The sequence below is a fragment of the Varanus komodoensis genome, unplaced genomic scaffold (genome assembly GCF_004798865.1).
Source record: "Varanus komodoensis strain SLA01 unplaced genomic scaffold, ASM479886v1 scaffold114, whole genome shotgun sequence".
Lineage (NCBI taxonomy): Eukaryota > Metazoa > Chordata > Lepidosauria > Squamata > Varanidae > Varanus > Varanus komodoensis.
In genome coordinates this window covers 80423-103727 of record NW_025335328.1, presented here as the reverse complement: position 1 = coordinate 103727, position 23305 = coordinate 80423, and the positions used below count along the sequence as shown (strand labels likewise).

The window sequence follows — 23305 nt, the reverse complement described above, 5'->3', positions numbered from 1 at the left end:
GCCCCCCCCCCCCGCTGGCCTGTGAGTTGAGCAGGTGTTCAGCCCCTGCAGGCGGCCTCCACTAGGCAGGGGGCAGCAACGCAGGCAGGGAGGAGCCAGGGCGCAGGTGAAGTGGCCAGGGCGCAGCGAGTTCCCCCAGTCGGGCTTGCGGAGGGCACCCCGAAGGGGGCGGGGAGGACGGGCAAGTACTGCCACGTGCCCACAGCTCCACTCACAAACTCCTTGGTCAGCTGATCTGCAATTTCGTTGGTCTCACGGAGGAACCGAGCCTTGGCCACGTGCCCGAGAGCAGCAGAGCACCTGCGGAGAGACCGTTGGGTCAGGGGGCGCTCTGCCAAGGTCTGAAAACAGTGCACAGGAGGCCTCCATCTGCAACGGGGGCGGGGGCATACTGGATGCAGAAAGAATCGTGGTACGGGGGGCCGGGGCAGAAACGTGACTGTCAGGCGAGAGGTGTTCTCTTGCCTCACAAGGACCCCAGCAGCTGGTGCTGAACAAGGCTGTGCAAGAAAGTGCGAGTGGCGGGCCACACCAGGAGAGTGCCGGGCCCCAGGAGGGCGGCATCAGCAGAGCGGGCTCTGGGCGCGAGCTGTCAGGGGGCCCCTTGGGCGAGCCACTCCTCTGTCCTCCGGCCCACCTCTCCGCGATGTGCAGCTGCTTGGCCTCCAGGGCCAGCCGGCTCAGCGTCTTCCACATGGCCTCCGTCTCAGCCGACATTTCCAGCGTCTCCAGGAAGGCAACGGCCCTAGGGAGACAAGGCCAGAGGAGGGAGGAGCAGGGCGTCTCTAGCGAGGCGGAAAGGGAGGAGGACGGGACCCTGCCGCACGCTCCTCTGGGGCTTCCCGCGCGGCCCTGCTTGCTGGGCATTTCCTGGGGCTGCCTCCCAACTTTCCCCACAGCTGGCCCAGTCGCCGCCCGCTCCTCACCTGTGGTAGTCCCCATCGTCGATGGCGGTGCCGAACTCAATGAGCCCCTCGTCCAGGGTGTAGGAGACGGTGTTCACGCCCTCGGTCACAATCACCTCCGTCTTCCCGCCGCTCCGCTCGAGGTCCACGATGTCACCCTGCCAAAGACCAGGTGCTCAGCAGGCCTCCGCTGCTCGCCCCACTCAGGCTGCTTGGTTCACAGACAGCCCACCCTCCCGAGGGAAGGCTGCCTGCTGCCTCGCCGGGTTGCTGGATGTTCCCTCCAAGAGGCCGGAGAGCTCCCTGGCCAGCACGGGAGCGAGGGGCAGCAGTACCTTCATGGGGAACATGGTCACTCGCTCAGGGCTGTCGATGCTGTACCAGACGCAGAGGCTGTTCCGGTTCTGAGCCACAACCACGTCACTCCCGGGGACCCACTGCACGTAGGAGCAGTAGCTCAGGATGGTTGTCTTTGTTGCACACTCGATGTCATAGAGATGCAGCTGGGCAGCAGGAGGAGAGGCATGGGCATGAGGGAAGTGGGGCCGCCGCCACCTGCCCACCCCTCGCCATCTCTGCTCCAGGCCTTACTTTCATTTTCTTGTCCCGGAAGAGCAACTTGTGGCCCGTCTCATTTAGCTCCAGCCAGTCAATCTTGCTGTCGTGGCTGATGGTGCCGATATTGCAGCCTCCCACCAGGTCCACTGTGGGGCGGTGGGGAAAGAAAAGCCAGGAGGGTCAGGACTGAAGTCTGAAGAGGGGCGGGGCGGGGCGGGGCGGACAGGGGGCCCTGCTCACCTGTGGCTATTGTCTTGATGTCCACCAGGTAGGCCAGCCGCTTGCTCTCCTCTGCACCCCGCTGCTTCCTTTCATTGATGCGGACACTGCGGTGGTGACAGTGGCAAGGAGGCGGCCTGACATGCTGCACACCGCCTTCTTCCGAAGTCCCCGCCCCAGGGAGGGCCAGCACTCACCTGATGAGATGGGGGGTCATAAACTCGGTGCGCACGGAGCCCAGGATCTCATTGCACCCATATTCCACCAGAGTCAGCTCCCCCGCGTTGAAGATCGCGCAGACCTGGAGCAGGCGCAGAAAGGGCAAAGGCTGGTGGAGCTGCCTGCCCCGCAGGACGAGACAGCGGCCTCCTGGGGGCTGTCCCAGCTGCACCCCCCTCCTGAGGCTTAGAGGTGAGCAGGAGTGGAGCAGTCCCAGAAAGGTCCCCCCCACCCCACCCGGGCCCTGCTGCTCACTGCAGGACTGCCGCAGGGCCAGAGGAGAGGCGCCTGGGCCCTGGAGCTGCGCGTGTCGACCCGGCCAAGAGCCGCACTGCCTCCCCCGGCTAGTCCCACACCACTTACGTTCTCGTTGTCGAAGGAAAATTTCTCGTTCCCGCCAGAACCTTGCCAGGCCACCTGGGGATGACAGGCGGTGCCCGTGAGCTCCAGGCCAGCCATGCCCATGCCCCAGCAGCTCCCTCCCCACACGCTTCCCACCAGGCACTCTGCTCAGAGGCCCTGGAGACCCTCCCCTCGAGGTACACAGGGCAGCCCGCATGGACCCGCACAGGCTCCGGCTCACGTCCCTGCAATGGCGGCAGTGAGGAGGAGGCAGCCGGAGCGCTGGGCAGGGGTGGGAGGCCAGAGGGAAGGGGCTGCCAGCTAGTGCTGGCCAGCCAAGAGGAAGGGCGGAGGATCGGTCAGTGGGGTCAGGATATACAGGCCAGCAAAGGCAGTGGGCTAGCTGTGATTCTGCGAAGTGCGTATGGGGAGGAAGATCAAGCCGCAGCTCTGGCAAGAAAAGGAGGCTGAAGTCCAGAGCTGGAGACGAGCAGAGCTAATGCGAAGGGACAGGAAGTCCAGCCCACTGAGAGGCAGTGCGGACAGAGTGGGACGGGGCCACGCCGGAGCGCTGAGTGCAGCCAGAGGCATCCTAGACCTCCTGGGCCTCCATAAGCAGCACTCCAGGGGAAAGTGAACAGGAGAGGTGCTGCCAGACACCTCGGAGGTCGCAGGGGGGAGGAGCGTTCACTGGGCCGAGCTGCTCCCCCTCCATGCCCCGGTCCCTCTGCAAGCCCCTCCGTGTAGCCAGCTGGACTCCTGCAAGCCACGGCAGCTCGGACTGAGCCAGCCACAGGCGGTGCCCACCCCCCACAAGCACCTCTCTGCTCAGGGCGTGCCAAGCGCCCACCCTGCTCCCCAGCATGTACCTCACTGAGCTTGGTGGAGCTGAGGTCTCCCAGGAGGAGTGTGTCTGAGGTGTGGGCCACCAGGTAGCGCTCCCTCCCCAGGATTTTCACTTCGTCGATTTCATAGCCATAGTGTGATTTCAGGACGACACGCATGCCAGTGGAAAGATTCTTCACAATGACCTGGGAAGGCACCCAAGTCAGCCGCTCGTCCCCGTCCTGCTCGCCTGCTTGGCGGCACCCACCAGCACCGACCCAGCAGACTGGCGGCAGTGGGCTAGCCCTTGCTGGCCCCGGCTGCCTCCAGGGGAGGCCCACGCTTGCTTCCAGGGGAGGCGGAACAAGTTACCCCAGAGGAATTGGCATCCTTCTAAAGTTCTTTTGACTGAAAACCCTGAATTTAGTGGGTTTGTATACAATTCTGTAAAATGTTCTTTTAAAGTGTTTTGTGGAAAAGTTCCAGGAACGAGCAAGCAGAAAGAGCGGGATGCTGTCAATTTGACTGGGCAGGCCAAGCGCCCGCAGCACCTCGCTGAGCTCAGGGGAGCCGAAGCCCCAGGAGCGGCTTGCGAAAAGGCACGTGCCCTTCGGGGCAGCATTCCTAGAGCTGCAGCTTCCTGCCCACGGGAGGTCCTGCTTCCCCGCTGTTCATCACTACATGGGCCCCATCTTGACTACTGCATCCAGCTCTGGGTGCTGCACTTGAAGAAGCACTTTGACAAGCTGGCGAGAATTCAGAGAGGCCCAACAAGGATGATCTGGGAAGAGGAAACAAAGCCCTGTTTGGAGCACTGGAAAGGACTGGTCATGCTTAGACATGGAAGCACCTTTCAAATTGTGAAAGGCTGTCACACAGAGAAGGGTCAGGATCTCTCCTCGGTCATCCCAGAGTGCAGGGCACAGGAAAAAGGGCTCCAGCTGGACATCAGGAGAACTTCCTGACTGCCCGAGCAGTATGGCAAGGGAACCAATTTCCGAGGGAGACTGTGGGCTCTCCCACACTGGTGGCATTCCCAGACGCAGCTGGGCAGCCAGTAAGAAACACAGAGACAAAGTGAGTCAGAAGGGGCCTCCGAGGTGATCTGCTCTGACCCCCAGCTGTGCCCATGCAATCCCCAACATTTGCGTGTCCAATCTTTCCTTGAACACCCTCCCTGATGGGGCCCGGACCACCTCTCTGGGAAGCCCACTTCCATACTCTAGGGCAGGGCTGGCGAACCTGTGGCATGTATGCAGAGCCCTCTCTGTCAGCACGCGAGCCAAGTCGTCCCAGCATCGCCCCAGCAGCCAAGCATCGGACAACAGCACACACAGGGGCCGTGCACATGCTCGGAAAGGAGTACTGGCGCCAGGCGATGATGTCACGAGCGGCGGCTCATTAGTCGCAACTTGTCCGAGCTTATGCATGGCTAGTCAGAGCACTGCCAAAGAAATATATATTTTTGCTTGGACCGGCCGTCAGTTGTTCTTTCTAAACTAAAACCTCAGTTTTCCGTTTTTATTGCAGTGTTGGCACTTTGCAATAAATAGGTGGGCTTTGGATTGCAGTTTGGGCACTCGGTCTCCAAAAGGTTTATTTATTTAGGAAATTTAGAAGCCGTCCATCATTGTCATCTCCAGACAGTTTATAGCCATTCACCATCACTGGGTTAGAGTTCAAAAAACAAGGCATGCTGGCCTGGCTTGGATGGATGGAATGTGTTTAGAATGGGCAGAAAAGATGAGCTGTGTAGAAAAAGCTACTCAAGGGAGGCTTTTTCAAAATCACCTCTTGGAATGGCATGTTACCCTTATATTACCTAAAGGAGCGCTTACGTCCATACGTGCCCTCCCGCTCCTTGAGATCAGCGGGAGAGGCCCTTCTACGGGAACCCTCCATGAAGGATATTAGGAGAGTAAGTACCCGGAGGATGGCTTTCTCTGTGGTGGCGCCCTATCAATGGAATGCGCACCCCAGAGAGGTCCGCCTGGCACCGTCATTACATGTTTTTCGGCGCCAGGCCAACACCTTTTTATTTAAACGGCATTTTAATTGTTAGCTTATTTATTGATTTTATATTTTTGGCCAAGGCATTTCCAATTATATTGCTTTTATATGATTATATGTATGTATTTATTGTTGTAAGCTGCCCTGAGGCTTCGGCAAATGGGGCAGCATAGAAGTTTACTAAATACATACATACATACATACTAGGTTTAGGAGAGTGCACCAGGGTAGTGTTAGGGTAGTGTCCTGGCATGATTTTGATGGCTGGAATGTGTTTAGAATGGGCAGAAATGTTTCTGTCTTCCAGAGTATTAGCTATCCCACCCGGTTTGTGTCATCTGCAAATACAATTATCATTCCCTGCACTTCCTCATCCAAGTCATTAATGAAAATGTTGAGGAGCATCATACCCAGGAAATGGCTCCACAGCACACCTGGAAGAGTCCCCTCAGTGCTGCGGATTCTTTCCACGGCGGCAGGTGAGAGCGTTTAGGCAGCTCCTTCCTTCACCGCACTGTCCAACCCATGACACATGCCCCCCCACCCCGCCACCCCATTCACAGCCACAGGCTGCATGCAGCAGCTCCTCAGGAGGCGGAGCTCCTGCCCTCACCATCCGCGTACCTGGCTGGGACCCACGTAGGTCATCTCAAACTTATTCCTGTAAATGCTCCGGCGAAGGCAGCAGTCAAACTGCTCCACTCCACCACAGAGGGTGCCCTGCGGAAGCAACGGTCTCCGTTAGTCACCCTCCCACAATGCACCGGCCGTTTCTGTCTACCAAACAAACTGCCCAGCAGGGCGAAGGAGGCCTTCCTGGGAAGCTCCATCCAGCAGACACATCTAAGCTGGCAAGTCTTCCACACACGCACCACACAGAGCCGGGAGCCATCTCGTTTCCAGGCCAAAGCAGTGATCGTGTACAGATGTGGGATCTCCTTGGGCTTGGCTTCCTCCCAGGCGCTCCGGCGGGGGCTCCAATTCAGCACCCTCAGCCTGGGGAATCAAGGAGAGCAACTGAGCAACCAAAAGGGGGAGCTGGCCTGCCCCACAGCACTCCCCACCCATGCTCCCTTGAGCACCCTAACCTGTCAAAGCTGCCAATGACCACGGACTGGCCGCCTGGGCTGGCAGCTGCCACTGCGAACTCCTTCTCCAAAGCATCTCGGCTGTAGTCAAAGGTCTGGATCACATGGCCCTCTTTCCCATAGGCCACAATCTTCTTGTCACAGCCGGCGGCCACGATGCTGCTGGAGGCCCATGCCAGGGCATAAGGGGGGCAGGGGTGCATGACCAGCTTGCCCTGTCCAGGCAACAGAGACAGCAAGAGTGAGGCGTGCTGCCGAGCCGGAGGCCAGCTGATGCCGCTCCCACGGCCACTGCTGGGCCACCCCGGGGATGGAGGACGCCAGGGCCACGCCAGGGCCGCTGTCGACGGTGCAGAGGAGGGCACCGTCATCTCGCCGCCTGGCGGGTTTCCGTGCCCCTCTCTGCTCCCTCCACCGCCGGCGTCAGTGAGAGCAACGCCAGACTGGGGTGCGGTGCGCGGGCGGGCACCGGCTTAACCTGCTGGATGCTGGCCAGAGGCCACCGGCCGAAGGGTGATGGCCAAAGGGTAGTCGCAGCCGTTTGTGGCCGTTCGTGGCTGTGCGGGGCTGGGCTGGCGGGGGGCTAGGTCGGTGGGTGGAATTTTCTATCAGGGGGGTAGACGGGGAGTTTTTACTGTTTTAAAGTTTTATTGTATTTTAATTTGTTTTTATGGAGTCATCCCTGGCCATGTCGACGGTTGAGCTTCCAGGGGAGCGCGTGGGTGCCGCCATTGGGGTGGTCACGGGCAATGGATGTTACAGCGGTGGGGGCTTAACGTGTCCGCGTAGAAGGAGGGACAGGTGGCTGACACCTGTCCCTCCTTCTGGTTCTACCCCCAGCCAGAGGGTTCCAGGTAGTCTTGTCAACCGCCCCCCAGGCCTGACGGTGCTGCTGCTTAATGCCAGGTCGGTCCACAAATCTTCCCTCATCCATGACTTGATTGTGGATGAGGGGGCCGACCTGGCTTGCATAACAGAGACCTGGGTGTGGGGGGGCTGTCGCCCTCTCTCAAATGTGCCCGCCCGGGTACCTGGTTCAGCACCATCCACGCCTGGAGGGGAGTGGAGGTGGGGTCGCTTTGGTTTACCGAGCCTCCATCTCCCTCACGGGACTTCCAGTCCCTTTGAGACCAGGGCTGGAGTGCCTCTACTTGGTGTTGGGCGACCGAGACAGATTCGGGATTCTGTTGGTGTACCGTGCACCCTTCTGTCCAACAGACTCCCTGCCTGAGCTGACGGAGATTGTCTCAGACCTGGTGTTGAGGACCCCCAGGATGTTGGTCCTGGGGGACTTCAATCTCCATGCCAAGACTGGTCTGACCGGGGCGGCTCAGGACTTCATGGCCTCCATGGCGGCCATAGGGCTGCCTCAACATGTCACAGGCCAGACCCATGAACGTGGACACACTCTGGACCTGGTTTTCTCACTGGGGCAGGAAGAGGGTGGTCTGAGGGTGAGGAATTTATGTCTGACACCTCTGTCATGGTCAGATCACTTCCTCGTGAGGTTTGTGCTCGAGAGTGGCCTCTCCCTCTGTAAGGGTGCGGACCCGATTGTGTGGGTCCGCCCCTGGAGCCGGATGGATCCGGACAGATTCCTGAAGGCCCTGGGGGAGTTTCTGGCTGACAAGACTGGTGCTCCTGTTGAGGCTCTGGTCGAACTATGGAACTAGGGCTGTTGACATGATCGCTCCTAAGCGTCCTCTCCCGCCAGGCAGAGCCCACTCTTCCCCTTGGTATACATCTGAATTGCAGGTGATGAAGCAGGCTGGGAGATGGCTAGAGCGTAGGTGGAGGAGATCACGAGATGAATCTGATTGAACACACAAGAGCCCATTATCGGGCCTATGCTGTGGCGGTGAGGGCGGCGAAAAAGAAATTCTCCGTTTCCATTGCCTCCTCAAAATGCCATCTGGCAGTTTTTTCAGGTGGTACAAGGGCTGGTCCATCCTGGCCCTGAGAAAGATCTGGTTCCACCCTCGAAGGCCCGCTGTGACAACTTTGCCAAGCATTCCAGGGAGAAAATCGCTCAGATTCGTCACGACCTAACTCTACTAGTGATTCAGAGGCTTCTGGGGAGATACCAATGCCTCCGTCTGGTCCAAAATTAATGGATGAATTTCAGTTATTGCGGCCTGATGATGTGGACAAGGTGCTTGGACGAGTACGTCCCACCACTTGCCTACTGGACCCTTGCCCATCTTGGTTAATAAACAACTCCAAGCACGGGATTGGGACCTGGATCTTGGAAGTGGTTAACGCTTCTCTGAGGGAGGGTTGGGGGCCTGCCCCTTTAAAGGAGGCAGTAGTCTGACCGGTCCTGAAGAAAGCGTCACTGGATCCAGAGATGGCCACTAATTATAGACCAGTGGCCAACATCCCGTTTCTGGGCAAGGTGTTGGAGCGGGTGGTGGCGGGACAACTCCAAGCACTCTTGGATGAGACTGATTATCTGGACCCATTTCAGTCCAGCTTCAGACCCGGGTAAGGTACTGAATCTGCCTTGGTCGCCCTGTACGATGACCTGTGCAAGGAGAAGGACAGGGGGAGTGCGTCCCTGTTAGTTCTTCTGGACCTCTCAGCGGCTTTCAATACCATCGACCATGGTATCCTTCTGGATAGTCTAGCGGGATTGGGGGTCGGAGGCACTGCTTTGCAGTGGTTCCGCTCCTATCTCAATGCCCGATTCCAGAATGTGGTGCTGGGGGACTATGGCTCTGCACCATGGCAGCTATGCCATGGAGTACTGCAGGGATCCATTTTGTCCTCTTTGCTGTTTAACGTCTACATGAAACCGCTGGGAGAGATCATCAGGAGGTGTGGGCTGCGGAACCATCAGTACGCTGATGATACCCAGCTCTACCTCTCGTTCTCCACCAATCCAGGTGAGGCAGTGGCTGTGCTGAACCGGTGCCTGGCTGACGTAATGGGCTGGATGAGGGCCAATAAACTGAAGCTCAATCCAGACAAGATGGAGGTCCTGTTGGTTGGCGGATCGGGCTTTGGGGAAGGTGAATTGAACCTAGTCCTGAATGGGGTTGCACTCCCTCTTAGGGACAAGGTCTGCAGCTTGGGAGTGCTCGACCCAGAGCTTTCACTGGAAGCTCAGGTGACAGTGGTGGCGAGGAGCGCTTTCCTCCAGCTTCGGCTGATCCATCAGCTGCGCCCCTACCTGGAGAACGACTGCCTGGCGATAGTGACACATGTGTTGGTGACTTCCCGACTTGACTTCTGTAATGCGCTCTACGTGGGGCTGCCCTTGAAGACGGTCCGGATACTTCAATTGGTTCAAAATAGAGCTGCCAGGCTGTTGACGGGGACTGGGCGTTATGTTCACATGACTCCAGTCCTCCGTCAGCTTCACTGGCTTCCCACTGAAGTCCGGGACCAATTCAAGGTGTTGGTGATGACCTATAAAGCCCTAAACGGCTTGGGTCCTGGTTACCTGAAGGAGCACTTATGTCCATATATGCCCGCCCGCCCCTTGAGATCAGCGGGAGAGGCCCTTCTCCGGGAACCCTCTGAGAAGGAAATTAGGAGGGTAAGTACTCGGAGGAGGGCTTTCTCTGCGGTGGTGCCCGATCTATGGAATGCGCTCCCCAGAGAGGTCCGCCTGGCGCCGTCATTATTTGTTTTTCGGCGCCAGGCGAAGACCTTTTAATCAAACATTATTTTAATTGTTAACATTATTTATTTATTTTATTCTTTGGCCAGGGCTACTTAATTTATATTGTTAATTTATATTGTTTTATTGGATTCTATTTATTTATGGTTGTGAGCCGCCCCAAGGCTTCGGCGAATGGGGCGGCATAAAAGTTCCCTAAATAAATAAATAAATAAAATAAGAAGGGGCCAGCCAGGAAGGGCTCGTGGCGGCCGCACCAACCCAGCCTCGGCTCCATCCCAGACAAGGGCACATCAGGCTGTGCTGGACCACCGAAGCTGCTGAGGAAATCCCGGCACTCTCCCCGCACCCCCTGGCCACACAGAGCTGGGGCCACAAGAGCTTCCATGTGCCCTGGCCAGCTTTGGCTTTCCCCCGCAGTTCTGGCTGAGAAAAACCCCCACACCCATAATCCTGTGTCCTCCAGCACCTAAAAGGGAGCCTAACTTCTCTGCAGACGTCGCAGGAGCACAGACGGGGTTTCAGTAGAGCCTTTGACAAGGCGGCGTCTGATATCCTGGCTGAGAAATGGCTGAGCTTTGGGACAGAATGAGGCACCGTCCCATGGACTGGAGGGGTGGGGGGCACGCAGAGGGTGACTATCAGTGGGGAAGCGTCAGGATGGCCAGTGACAGACAGACTCCACTAAGGCTCAGTTCTGGGACTGATTCTGGTCAGCTTTCATCAGCGACCTGGAGGAGGGGGTAACCGGTCTGCTGACCAAATTCCCATATGATACCAAAGTGGCAGTGGCAGCCACAATGGAGGAGCAGGCACTCCAGACCCAAAAGTATCCGGACAGGCTGTGAAAGTGGGTGGAGATGACAGGAAGGTGTTCAATGCAGTTACATGCTAAGTCTTGCATCTGGAACTCAGGAATGGGTTCCTCAGGCACAGGGCGGGGGACAAGTGGCTGGAGAACGGCACTTGAGCAAGGGACCTTGGGGTGCTTGTTGACAGCAGGGTGAACACGAGCCAGCCATGTGACGCGGCGGCTAAGAGGGCAAACAGCACCCTTGGAGGAGTGGCTTCCAGATTAAGAGAGGTGTTGGTACCACGCTATAAAAGACCATGGTGCACCCACAACTGGAGTAGTGTGTCCTGTTCTGGGCTCCACATTACAAGAGGGAGATAACAAGGCTGGAAACAGTTCAGTGCAGGGTCACAAGGATGGTAGCCATACTGGGGGCAGCTGGGGAGGGAGATTGAGGGAACGGAGTCTTTTCAGCATGGAGGAGACTCCACGGGGATCTTATCAGGGAATCATAGAAGAGTAGAGTGGGGAGAGGCCGTGAAGGCCACTGGGTCCAACCTCTCGCAGTTGCAGGGCAACAATATACCCCATCCTACTCAGATGGCTGCCCTCTTTCTTTCTTAATGCCTCTAGAATGGGAGAGCCCCCCCCCCCACCTCTCCACTGTCGTGTTGCTCAGACAGTGAGGAAGCTTTTCCTGATGTCCAGCCTGAATCTGGCTTGTCGCAGCTTGACTTGATTATTCCATGTCCTGCACTCTGGCATTAGTGAGAAGAGATCTTGACCTTCCCCTTTGTGACAGCCTTCGAGGTGCTTATGGAGGGATCTCATGCTCCCCCTCAGTTTTCTCTTCTCAAAACTGAATATGCCCAAGTTTTCTTGGTCTCTCCTCACAGGGCAGTGTTTCCAAACCCTGGATCATTTTTGTTTCCCTCTTCTGGACCCTAATTTTTCCGCACCTTTCTTAAATCTTGGTGCCCAGAACTGGACAGAGTTTTCCAGATGAGGTGTGACTTGTGAAGAACATACAGGAGACTTATAATGACATACAAGTATGTGAAAGGGTGTCACATAGTAGAGTGTTGTGACCTGTTCCCCTCTGTGGTGGAGGGAAGGACACAATCCAATGGGCAAAGCTCAAGAACCAGGTTTTAGGTTGGATGTCAGGAAGTGTTTCCTGTTAGGATCCCTAGGAAATGGAATGAACTTCCATGGAAGGTGCTGGATGTCCCATCAGTGAGGGCGTTCAACAAAAGATTGGCCAACCACATGTTGGACGGACATTCAGTGGAGACAGCTTGTGCCAACGGTCAGAGTAGATGGCTCAGGTGGTCCCTTCTGACTTGCTATGTTTCTATGTTTTGCAGGAATGTTGCACCATCCAGATTTGGGTGAGGGCTCAGAGTAGGATTTCAAGCACATTGACAGTAATCAAGAAAATGTGACATTCTTTATAGGGCAAACCTGTGACTCCCCGGAGCCTTCATCATCAAAGAAGTAGCGTACAATCGTTCCATCTGCATGCCCAGACAGGATCCCCTTCCCTGAGATGCTGCAGAGAAGAAGGGGAGAAGTGTCAGTCTCTGGTTTGCTTCTTCCCAGGCTGCCTACACCAGTCAGCTGGTCTGAGATGTGGGGAGAAGAGCATCACAATCCCCTTGGAAGTGCACAGGGTGACGGTTCGCACCAGGGCCAAGAGGTCCCAAAGGAGTGGGGCACAGCCAACAAGCCCCTCTGCTCAGATCTGGACAACAGATACCTGTGAAGAGAGGTGTGTGCTGGGCTTCCCTCAGGGCAGAACTACTGACTGGAGATGGGGGGGGGGCAGAGAGAATCAGGGCTTGCCACCCTCAGGTACAGGAGCAGGGCCCTCTCCTCCCCTACTTACTTGGAAGCCAAAGACACCACATAGGAATCCGTCCCATAAATGGTGGATGATTTGTTCGTTTTGGTGTTTGCCAAACGAACCTGAGAGAGAAAAATCTGATCAGCCCGGCAGGTGAAAGGGAGGGGGGTGAGGAGGCAGTGCAGTGCCAGCTGAGTCAGGCCGCTCTTCCCACCCACAACCCGTTCCCAAGGGAAGGCCTGCCGGCCAACTGCCCTCACTTACCTTGCCTTCAACCAGACCAAAAATGATGGTGCTCTCCTCTAGCCACAGCAAACATGTGACGGCACTCTAATGGGAAAGGGCAGCAAGAGAGCCTCAGATGCAGGGGAGGGCAAACTCCTCCCCAGGCCCAGCAGAGCAGCTGGCTCAGCCCCGGGGCTGTTCGAGGAAAGCGAGCTGCACAAGCCAGCCTGGCATCACAACCCCCCGTCCTCTGCAAACGGTCTCCCCACCCCTGGGCCGAGCTTCCTCCAGCCAGGCATGAACGTTCGACTGCTGCAGGCCTCCCGAGTTTGGCTGAGGCACCCACCTGCCCCACCTCTGTTCAAGAATGAGACCCACTCCAGCACCTCCATGCCCACCACTGTCCAGAGCAGCTCTGGAGAGCAGGGCAAGTGGCCAGAACAGCAGTTCAAGACCCAGCTTCTGTTAACTGGAAAATGTGGAGAAGAAGCACGGAAGAGGTGGCAGGTCCCCTTACCGTCTGTATGAACTTGTTGCAGATCACCTTCTTGTCACCCCTGAACCAGAAAAAGCAGAGAGAGAAGGTCATCCTCAAAATTTGTTCTGAGAATCTGGCCAGATGTTGTCACCTCGCCTCTCACTCCTCAGGTCTGCCAGAGGCCAGGAGGAAGGGGGCCGCTTGCTTGCCCCCACCAAGGTACTACAGAGGGTACAGCAAAGGAGGAAAGCACCCACAAGGATCTCTTCAGGGAGATGCAGTGGGGGGGGGGGACTCCAGGAGGAGGAGATCTAGTCTCTCCTTCTGGGGTGGTTCTTGCCCAAATGAAGGCACTTACCATTCTTCCCCAATCTTGTAGACAAAGATGATGTTATCTGTTTGCCCGATTGCAATCTTTGTGGAATCTGGGGAGAATGCCATGCCCTTCACCACATAGCTCTTCCTACCATACTGGAGAAAAGAGAGGAGAAGAGAAACACGAGCACAGGCCCAAGCAAAGCCAAGAGCAGACACGGGCAAGCTGGGGCCAACAAAGGGACTGCTCCGGGAGAGTGCCCCTGGCAAGCATGCAGCCGAACAAGGCCGGGCGAGCCTCTCCCTCTGCTCGTCCTGCAGTTGCACTGTGCCTTGGGAGACCCTGCTCCGGCTTGCACGCTTTCAGAAGCACACACAAACAGTAGGGCAGAATCCAGTCAGCTGCCCCTTGGAACAGAACATGCAACGTGCAGCCATGAAACCAGGGTGAGGCGCTGGTGCTTCCCACTCAGCCAACATGAGGGTATGGAGGAAATTCAGCAGGCTCCCACTGCTCTAGCATTCATGGACTTCCTCTCCTGCTTGGCTCACTTGTAGAAAGGGCCAAGCTGTGAGGACAGCTATGAACGCTTGCAGAATGAAGGCCGCGCAGCCAGCAACCTTCTTCTGCACCGTGCGCAGCACTGCAAACAAAGCTGTGCATGTGGTACAGGCTGGTGCTGCTTGTGCGGCTGTTGTGCAGGACTCCATTCCTGGTGAGCCCTGCATGAGCAATCTTCCTCTGTGTCAGCACGTCATAAAGGCTGACACACATGGTGTGATGTGAAAGAGGGATTCGGCTTGTGCTCCATGTGGCGCTCAGTTCCTGGTGGGCACCGTGTGGTCACTGGTGTGCAAACAGGGTTGCGACAAATCTGACAGGAGTCCAGAGAGCTGAGTCCAAGGAATCTGATAGAGTCCCACACACAAAACAGATTCCTCAAACATCCCCAAGAATTTCCTTTTTCTCCCAAGGAAAAAGGATTGTTGTTGGTTTATTCCTCTGTTTCATTGCAAGCTTTTATAGCCCCTCACCACAGCCACACGCTGGTATGTGCTGCTAAGTGGACAAAGGGAATGAAGAAAAGGGCAACTAAAATGATCAAGGAGTTGGAGCAACTCCTCTATGAAGAGTGTCTGCAACCGGGCCTGTTCAGCTTTAAAAAAAGATGAGTAAGGAGAGACATGATAGAAGAGAGTAAAATTATGCATGGCGTGCACACAGGTCAGAGGAAATAGATCCGGGGTCATCCCATAACGAGTGGTGGGAGATTCAGGAGAAAATGAAAGATGGGCTTGTTCACACAGCGCGCAGCTGAAATATATAATCCACTGCCACAGAAGACAGTGATGGTGAACAATTTGGCAGGCTTTGAAGGCAACTGGGCAAACTCTTGGTGAAGAAGGCTATTACTGGAGGGTTGTGTGCTTCCTTCAGAACCAGAGAAAGAATGCTTGTGAGTGCCAGTTGTTGGGAGAGCCTGGGCAGAGGAACTGTTGCAGCCATTCCTCAGGAAGGATTCTCTGGACAGCTGATTTGCCATCCTATGAATAATCCCTGCTCAGCCATGGAGCCAACTGGGCCAATCACAAAATCTTAGCCCAAGCTACCTCGCAGGGTGGTTGTTGTGGGGATATTATTGAGCAGGAGGAGGCTCTCAGTGATGCAAGCCACTCTGGGTTCTTTGTATGAGAAAAGGCAGAATACAAATCTATAATAAGTAAGTACTCCTTCATGGATCACTGCCTTGTTGTGGCGAAGGGGCTTGCGTAGCTCAAAGAAGCTATGAGCTATGCCGTGAAGGGCCACCCAAGACGGACGGGTCATAGCAGAGAGCTCAGACAAAACGTGATCCACTGGAGAAGGAAATGGCAACCCACTCCAGTATCTTTGCCATGAAAACCCCACGGACAGTGCCAAAAGGCAAAATGATATGAGGCCGGAAGATGAGCCCCTCAGGTCGGAAGGTGTCCAATGTGCTACTGGGGAAGAGCAGAGGGCTAGTACTAGCAGCGCCAGAAAGAATGAAGTGACTGGGTCAAATCCGAAAGGACACTCAGTTGCAGATGTATCTGGTGGTGAAAGGAGAGTCCGATGCTGTAAAGATCTATACTCCATAGGAACCTGGAATGTAAGATCCATGAATCAAGGCAAGCTGGATGTGGTCAAACAAGAGATGACAAGACTGAACATCGACATCTTAGGAATGAATGAACTAAAATGGACAGGAATGGGTGAATTTAATTCAGATGACCATCAGATATACTACTGTGGGCAAGAATCCCTCAGAAGAAATGGAATAGCCTTCATAGTCAATAAAAGAGTAGGAAAAGCTGTACTGGGATACAATCTCCAAAATGACATGAGATTGAGCCTAATGCTGGGAACAATAGACAGCAAAAGAAGAAGGGGACGGCAGAGAATGAGGTGGCTAGATGGAGTCACTGAAGCAGTTGGTGTGAGCATAAGTGGACTCCACAGGAAGGCCTGGAGGAATGTTGTCCATGGGGTTCTGATGGGCCGGACATGACTTCGCGACTAACAACAACAAGTAAATAACTATGAAGAGAGTGCTGGACTGGATGGATTGGTCTGACTGAGCATGGCTTTTCTGATATCCTTAGTAAGTCATGCTGAGCTCCCATCAGCGATGTCTGACATCATAGGCCTAGCCCAGCCTCCTACTTTGCCAGCCAGTCCTTACCTTAGCATCTGCCGGCTTGGTGGAGAACTTGTCCCTGCGCTCACCGTGCTCATCATACAGGAGAACCACTCGATCCACCGTGCAGACTGCAAACTTGGCATTGCTTGGGGCCCAGGCCATGCATGTGACCTTGGCAGCTCCATCCTAAAGGGAAGCAGCAGGGAACGCTGTGGGCAGGCGGGGAAGGAGCACTGCCAAAGCTGGTCCCTCCGAGTGTGCGGGGCTGGGGAGCAGGTAGGAAGGCCACTCGGCCAGGAGAGGCAAGGCCAGCCTCTCCCTCGCAGAGCCCCTGCTCGCCCTGCCCGTCTCTCCACCACCCGGGCCGGATTCGGGGGCCGAGACCCCTCCCCCGCAGGGCTGAGTGGCGCCCGCGCCCCGGACGCTGCCAGCCCGGGAAAGGCTGCGGGCGTCGCCCCGCCCCGGACAGGGCCCGGGATGGCCCAGAAGGTCGGGGGCGCGCCGGTCGCCGGCGTCGAGGCCCGTGGAGGCGCGCAGCCCAGGCTCCCCCGGGACGAAGCCGGGCGGCGGCCCCAGAAGCGCCCAGAGCCGCCCCGCCCGAGCGCGGCTCCGATCCGGGCCCATCCCAAGGCCCACCTGCGGGGCGAGCAGGGTCCGAACGTGCCGCAGCTGCATCGCTGCCACCGGCAGCGAGCCGCGTCTGCCCCGTTGCCCAGCAACAGCCCCGCACGCGCCTCCGGACGCGCTGGCGCCACGCGAGCGGAAGTGAGGGAGCAAGAGCGCGCGAGACCTCAGAGATACGGTATAGAAGGACAGCACGCTCGCTTGGTCGGGGGATTTCCGGGTTGCCTTTAGAAAACCCGCTTTGAACGCTGGCGGGGCGAGCGCCTGGTTCTCGCCTCGGGCGGCAGCGTCCCTCGGGATGCGGGCGGGGAGCCCCGCGCTCGTGGGGCGGCGCCCGCTCCTCCCCGGGGCTGGGAAGGAGGCCACTCGCCACCGGGCCGCGCCGGGGCCGGGCCGCCTCCGCCCCGCCCCGCCCCGCCCGCTCCACTGGCGGCCATGGAGGCGCTGCGGGCGGCGGGACGCGCCGTGCTCCGGAGCCCGAGCCTTGCCCGCCACCGCCTGGGCGTCTCCCGCCTGCGCCGCCGGCCCCTGCACCGCCAGCGTGAGTCCGCCGCGCGGGCGCCCCGGGGGCCGGGCGCCCTTCCCCTCCTCTCCCCTCCCCTCCTCGGCCCAGGCGGGAGGCTGCGTGCGGGGGCGGCTGCTGGAGCGCGCTCCTGCGGCTCGGGGGCGCGCGCGGCCCGTCGCGAAAGCGAGCGGCTCGGGCTGCGGGAGGGCGACGGGCTGCCGGGCGGACGCAGCCCCGGCCTGTGCCCTGGGTTCCTGGGCGGTCACGATGGCCCCCCGCGGGACAGCCGAGCCCGCGTGGCGGCTCGCAGCTCGGGGCCGGACGGAGCCCAGCGGCAGGGCTGCCCGCGGGCGCAGCTGCTCGGCGCTGCGCGTTGGGGCGGCCGGCGGCGGGGGAGGCTGCAGCGCCCCGCGGGCCGGCGGCAGCGGCGGAGTCCGCGCTTCCCCACGTTGCGGGCTGAGGAGCGGGTGGCAGGCCAGGCTCGGCGCCCGGGCAGCACCGCACTCTGTTTGATGCACGAGGCGGGCACCCCGGGGGCTCCCAAGTCGAAATACGCGTTTGCCCAAAGTGGAAGATGCGGTTGGTTCAGCCTAGCTTGGCGCAGCTTGCGTAGGCGGCCTGCTGTCCAAACCGTATCCCGCGGCTGCAGTGGGCAGGCCATGTGTGCCGTTGCTCCTCCCTCCATCTGTCCAGGCAGCCAGAACAGCGGTCTCTGCACACCAGGCCGAGGAACTTCTGCTCCACCTGGGTAAATCCCGAGGTTTGCAGAAATGAACAACTCTAGAGAGAAGGTTTTCTCCGTATCTGGAAGGGTGATGGATTCCTGAACTCCCTGCATGCTGGCAAGTGAGGCTGTCTGTGCTGTCTCCCCCTTCCCTGCTCTTCTAATCTCTCTTGCCTTGCAGAGCTCCCTGAGAGCTGGGCTGATATGCGTGAGCCCCTCCTGGAGGGTATGGGCTTTGCGCTCAAGTACCTCGGCATGACACTGGTGGAGAAGCCCAAAGGGGAGGACATGGCGGCAGCGGCCATCCATCGGATCATTGCCATGGTAGATAAGACCTTTGCCCTGCCAAAAAAGACACCTTGGCACTGGCTGCCCCACAGGGGTTCCTCTGGGGCGGCGGCAGCCTCTCCCTGCTCCTTTGCTCAGGGGCTTTGGGATACTGAAGGCTTGGCCTTTCTGGCAAGCAGCAGCAGCAGCTCCAAATCCGGCATTATTTGGCCTTTCAGCCTGTTGCTGTAGTTGGCTGTGCTCGCTTCCTGGCCTGCTTAATGGACACTCTTTAAGAATAGTTTGCAGAGAAGAAAGTAAACAATCACATGTAGCATTGAGACACAAGTTGGCTGGTGATCGCTGCAAACAACAGTAGTGCTAGGAGCCACACTTGACCATGTAGCTGTTCCCAGTGGCCAGGTGAAAAACAACCAGGTGCCTCTGGAGGTCCAGTCAGGTGGGGGGCTGCCTCAGGCTCTCCTAACCATTAATGGCAATGACACCTCCAGGGCACCTCTGTGGCAGGCTGTGGTGCTGCCGAGGTGCTCAGGCTTTTAAAAGACCAAAGGAGTTGTGCCAGAGGGAAAGGGGGAGCAAGGGACAAATCGATCAACCTGGGCTTCTCCATCCAGGAAAAACTAAAGGGTTTGGGGCATCCTGGTTTGGAACAGAAAGGTGACTAAGGATGCTGGGACAGAGACTGATTTTTAAAAAATAATATGAGGGCATAGACAGATAAAAAGGAAACCTACACAGAATGCAGCACTGGCAGAACATTCAGCAGCAAGAAGAGGAGCTGGCCACCAGCCTAGAGGGCTTTTAAGGGGCTAGAGGAAGAGAACTGATCGGTCGCTCAGGGTCTGTTGTGCATCTTGGTTAAATGTTACCACTGTCTTTAGTTGCAGTCTCCAGCGTATTAGTTACTGGAAGAATTGTGGGGGGACTGTACTTCCTAGGTTGCTTGTGGAGTTCTTGGAACCAGCGGCTGTTTACTTTGCTTTTGTTTGAAGCAAGATGCTCGGCATTTGGTTTGATCCAGGCCAGTTCTCCTTTGATACCCCTACCTACTCTCTGCCATTCTGTCTTTTTCTGACCTCAGGCTCGGGTGGGGCCCAGGAAGTTCCAGAAGGTGATTCTGACTGTCTCATCTCGGGGGCTCTCTCTGCAAGATGCCGAGACCAAGGAGACCATGGGAACAGTCTCCATTTACAGGTGTGATGCTGGCCATGGTGTGGGAGGGGGGCAGCCTTCAGAGACTGTTGCTGATGGAGGGGGAAAGTGCCCCAGCCTCCCTGTCCTGGGGTACTGTTAAAAGTGGATAGATGGCAAACCTTTGGCTTGTTGGGGTGGCTCGCATAAAGAGCACCTAAGTGCAACCAGGCTGGGCTTTGTGTGTGGTCAATTCAAGAGACCCTCCTGGGTGGCTCGGTCTCTTCTTTGCCCCCTTGCTCATTTGGAACAGGGCGTTTTGGTTCTCCCTGGGGAAGTGGGGGGAACTCTGCTCCCCCGTTTCGCATTCCACGTGCTGCCATCCTCACGGCCGGGCCAGGGAGCACATACCACTCCTTTGGTGGCTGCGGCTCCCGTACGTGCTGCCGGCCAGCCCCCTTCCCTGCTGGAGCGCCTGCAGTGCCGTCTCCCTGCCTCTGCCCTGCTGGGCCCATGCGTGCCCTGCCCCGCCGCTCGCTCTTCTGGCCTGGGCTGAGGAGGATCACTGCTGAGCGCCTCTTTCTGCCTTCCTCCAGGATTTCCTATTGTAGCACAGACAAGCTGCAGAACAAGGTCTTTGCCTACGTGGCACAGAACCCACAAACAGGGGCCCTGGAATGCCACGCGTTCCTGTCGCCCAAGAAGAAGGTGGTAGGTGCCCATTTCCTGGGCAGGGCTGAGGCCAGGCCCAGCCAAGGGCTGCTCTGGGCCACCTCAGAGGCCTCTGTGCCCGCTGCTGATACCTGGGCTGGGGGTTGCGGGGTCTTGGCCAATGCTGTCTTCCTTCTCTACTTCCATCGTAGGCGCGAGCGGTGACTCTCACTGTGGCACAGGCCTTCCAGGTGGCCCTGGACCTCTGGGAGGCTGCACAGGCAGGTATGGCGGCCTCCACACAGGAGGCTTCCCAGTGAGCCTGGGAGCAGACCCGATGCGCCCCCCCCCCCCCAGCATGACACACCTATTTGTGAGATGGGGCCCTGGGGGTGGCCAGGCGGGGCCTGCCCCTTTTCCCTGGGGGAGGGCAAGGACTGAGATGTGCAGCAGTGCCGTTTCCCGAATGGTGGCAGGAAGGGGCAGGGGGTGGGTTGCAGGGCAGTGCATGCGCCAGCACCTTCCCTTTTGTCAACACCAAGCCGGGCAGGTCAGCCTCGGCGTTGCTTCTTTTCAGGCTCCAGGGAGAAGGGGGAGGCGCGCGAGACAGACGGCATCGGCCCGCCTGCCAGGCCCCCCGCGGCCAGCCCGCCGTGCAAGGCCGACTTGGAGGTACTGTGCGGGGGCCCAGCACAGTCCCACCCACCCCTCCCCTGGCCAAGCCTGTGGATCACAGCAGCTGGCCGAAAGGCTCCCTCGTCCCCCCGTCATTCTTCTGGATCTCGGGATGGGTGGGAGACGCGGGGCGGGGCAGGAGGCGCTGCCCCCTTGCAGGGGCGCTCACAGGGAGGTCCGTCAGTCCCGAGGGGCCCCCTCATGCCAGTGCTCTCTTCCCCCAGGATGACGAAGGGGAGGAGGAGGAGGAGAATGAGGAGGACGGGGACCTTGGCGAGGCCTTTTCTGGGTAGGTTGGGGGCCCTGCTGCCCTAGCCCTTGGCAGGGTCGAGGAGGGGTGGGGGCCCGCTCTTAGCCATCCATGGAGTGTGTGGGGAGCAGCCTTCCCGCAAGAGGGCGCTGGGGCTCTCGCTGCTCTGACCTGTCTGTTCTCCACTTCAAGCTGCACGGAGGAGGGGCCCTGCCCCACCGGCAAAGGTAACAAGTGCCCTGGCTGGCCCCGCCACCCCCCCTCTTCAGGGGGGGCCCTCAAGGTGCACAGGGTTGGCTCCCCCACATTCTCCTCAGGTCTCTGAATCGCCGCCAACCGCCCCCCAGCTCCGCCGATGCCCGCATGCATTCAGGGCCTTGGGGGCCTTCCCTCTGGGGCCACCCCACTGCATGGCTCCGGCCCGGGGCTCTCGCCACCACTTGCCTCCTGCCCCAGCGGCCTGCGGCCTGCAAGGAGCGGACAGGCGAAGCGTCTCCCCGAGTCCCCCCACAGGACGTTGGCAGCCTCCGTGCACGCCAGGCGTGCGGTGGGGACCCTCGGCACTGCTTGCTGCTGGCGCGGCCTTCTGCAGAGGAGCCCCGCGGATGGAGGGCTGGCGTGGGGCCCAGCCCCGAAGGTGGCTGGGGCAGGACATGAGCTGCATGAGCAAGGAAACCTGGACTTCAGCCCCCCCACTCCAGAGGGAGCTGTGTGAGTGTGGGAACCCCCGACAGCAGCCCCCCACCCTCACTTGTCACTGCCAAGTCACAACTTTGTAGCAAAAGACTAGTTTTTAATGCCTTTTTCTAAAGGGGAATAAACCATTTCCGCGTTGTACTGGGGTCTCTTCCTTTGAGGGCCCTGCTGGGGAGGGGAGCCTGGGCAGGGAGGGTCGCTCTCGGGGGGCAGCGTGGCCGCTGTGGCCAGACCGAGCCAGTGCGGGGTTGGCTGTGCGGCCCCATGGCTTGCCCAGGTGGGGTGGTCTTCGTGGGCTGCACCTTGAGCTGTGGCGGCCGCTGGCCCAGTGCCGTGCCAAGCCGGCCCCTCCGTCTCGGACCCCCAGGGCTGCTCCCACCCCCCCGCACAGGAGGTGAGGCGCAGAGCAGCCCTGGACAGCCCAGAGAAGAGGCGTGATGGGGAGCAGGGGCCGGATCGCATGGCCCTTGTCCCGCCTCTAGCAGCCTCCTCAAGGTCAGCTGTTGGGCTGTCCTCCCCCGGTGGGGGCCCCGAGCCAGAGCAGGCCACGGGTCTCGGGGCAGAGCTGCAGTGGGCTTTGGGGTGTGATGGCGCCCGGTGCCTTGCCCGCTGCCTTCTGGGCTGGCTGGAGGCCCAGGGCCTGTCTAGCCTTGGCTGCCGGGGCCAGAGAGCCGTGAAGCCCCAGGTCACCTCCTGCTCGCCTGGGCCGGTACAGCGTTCCTTGTGGGCCGAGCGAGGGGGCAGGCCGGGCCCCGCAGTGGTCACACATTCTAGCCGTGGCCCAGCTTCCCCAGCACTGCCTTACGGTCCAGGTGTCTGTGCCGCCCTGGCCTGATTTGCATGTCTGAATGGTGGGAGCGGGGCTTTTGGAGTGGTGGGGTAGGGGGAGGCTCATGGTGCCCTCTAGTGGATGGTTGTGGGAAGAGGCCCCGGGGGCCCCAAGTGCCATGCAGAGCTGCAAGCTGCCCGCATGCCTCTTGGGCCGGGGTTTGTCCTGGCTGGGCAGTCACCGCCCGACTTGGGGGCTTCTGCTCGGCCCACACCGAAGGACAAGCACGGCTTGCCTCTACTCCATGCAGCTGCTCGCAGGCTGTGTGGCTTTTACTGAGGACCTGCCTGAGCAGTGCTGCCTCCCCACAGTCGGCCCCACACGGCGTCTGGCCAAGAAGGGCTGTGGGTCCTGGCCAGGTGGCCCTGGGGCTGCAGCCCCTCCTCCTGGCAGGGCTGGAAGAGCTGGATGATTGCTGGAAGACTGGGTGCTGCTGGTGCTTGCAGGCCACGTGGGCCCAGCTGCCTTGGCACAGGAGGGCTCTACCCCCCTCCAGCATCCGCCGTCTTCCTGGGAGCTGGGTGCAGCTGGGAGGTACTGGCCAGCAAGTGCAGGGGTCTCCGGCCGCCCGGACCCACCCCCCACTGCTGTCTCTAGCCAGCACCGCTGTGAGCGCCAGAGGGGGTCTGTGTGGTCATGGCAAATGACAGGACAGCTGGCACTCCCATGGGACGCCTGTGAAGCGTGGGCATTCGGCATGCCGGAGGGTCTGGGGGTGCCACTTGGCATGGGGGAGCAGAGGAACCCTCATTTCCTCTGCATGGTGCGGGTGGCAGCCCTGGTGGAAGCGGGAGGAAAGGCGATGCCCCCACGATGGGAAA

At 58.9% G+C, this 23305-nt stretch overlaps 2 protein-coding genes across 2 annotated transcripts in view; one reads left to right on the top strand and one right to left on the bottom strand.

Moving 5' to 3' along the window:
• The window catches only part of IFT172 (intraflagellar transport 172), a 30998-nt gene extending 14194 nt beyond the window's left edge, over positions 1–16804 (bottom strand). The window contains exons 1-19 of the mRNA XM_044421110.1: positions 16748–16804; positions 16154–16297; positions 13492–13604; positions 13173–13212; positions 12695–12760; positions 12473–12552; positions 12049–12136; positions 6167–6381; positions 5951–6074; positions 5703–5798; positions 3113–3274; positions 2265–2318; positions 1880–1983; positions 1704–1789; positions 1497–1609; positions 1241–1408; positions 927–1063; positions 638–745; positions 146–300 (exon numbers count right to left, since the gene is read on the bottom strand). Coding sequence (XP_044277045.1) covers positions 146–300; positions 638–745; positions 927–1063; positions 1241–1408; positions 1497–1609; positions 1704–1789; positions 1880–1983; positions 2265–2318; positions 3113–3274; positions 5703–5798; positions 5951–6074; positions 6167–6381; positions 12049–12136; positions 12473–12552; positions 12695–12760; positions 13173–13212; positions 13492–13604; positions 16154–16297; positions 16748–16786 — 2092 coding nt within the window. The 5' untranslated portion in view covers positions 16787–16804. The remainder of the gene's footprint in view (positions 1–145; positions 301–637; positions 746–926; positions 1064–1240; positions 1409–1496; positions 1610–1703; positions 1790–1879; positions 1984–2264; positions 2319–3112; positions 3275–5702; positions 5799–5950; positions 6075–6166; positions 6382–12048; positions 12137–12472; positions 12553–12694; positions 12761–13172; positions 13213–13491; positions 13605–16153; positions 16298–16747) is intronic.
• A 944-nt stretch (positions 16805–17748) lies between these two features.
• LOC123018757 (low density lipoprotein receptor adapter protein 1-like) lies at positions 17749–21796 on the top strand. The gene is made up of 6 exons (XM_044421107.1): positions 17749–18288; positions 19334–19446; positions 19980–20094; positions 20247–20319; positions 20612–20706; positions 20934–21796. The coding sequence occupies exons 1-6, from the start codon at positions 18169–18171 to the stop codon at positions 21000–21002; spliced, it is 585 nt and encodes a 194-aa protein (XP_044277042.1). The 5' UTR covers positions 17749–18168; the 3' UTR covers positions 21003–21796.
• The last annotated feature ends 1509 nt before the right edge of the window (positions 21797–23305 follow it).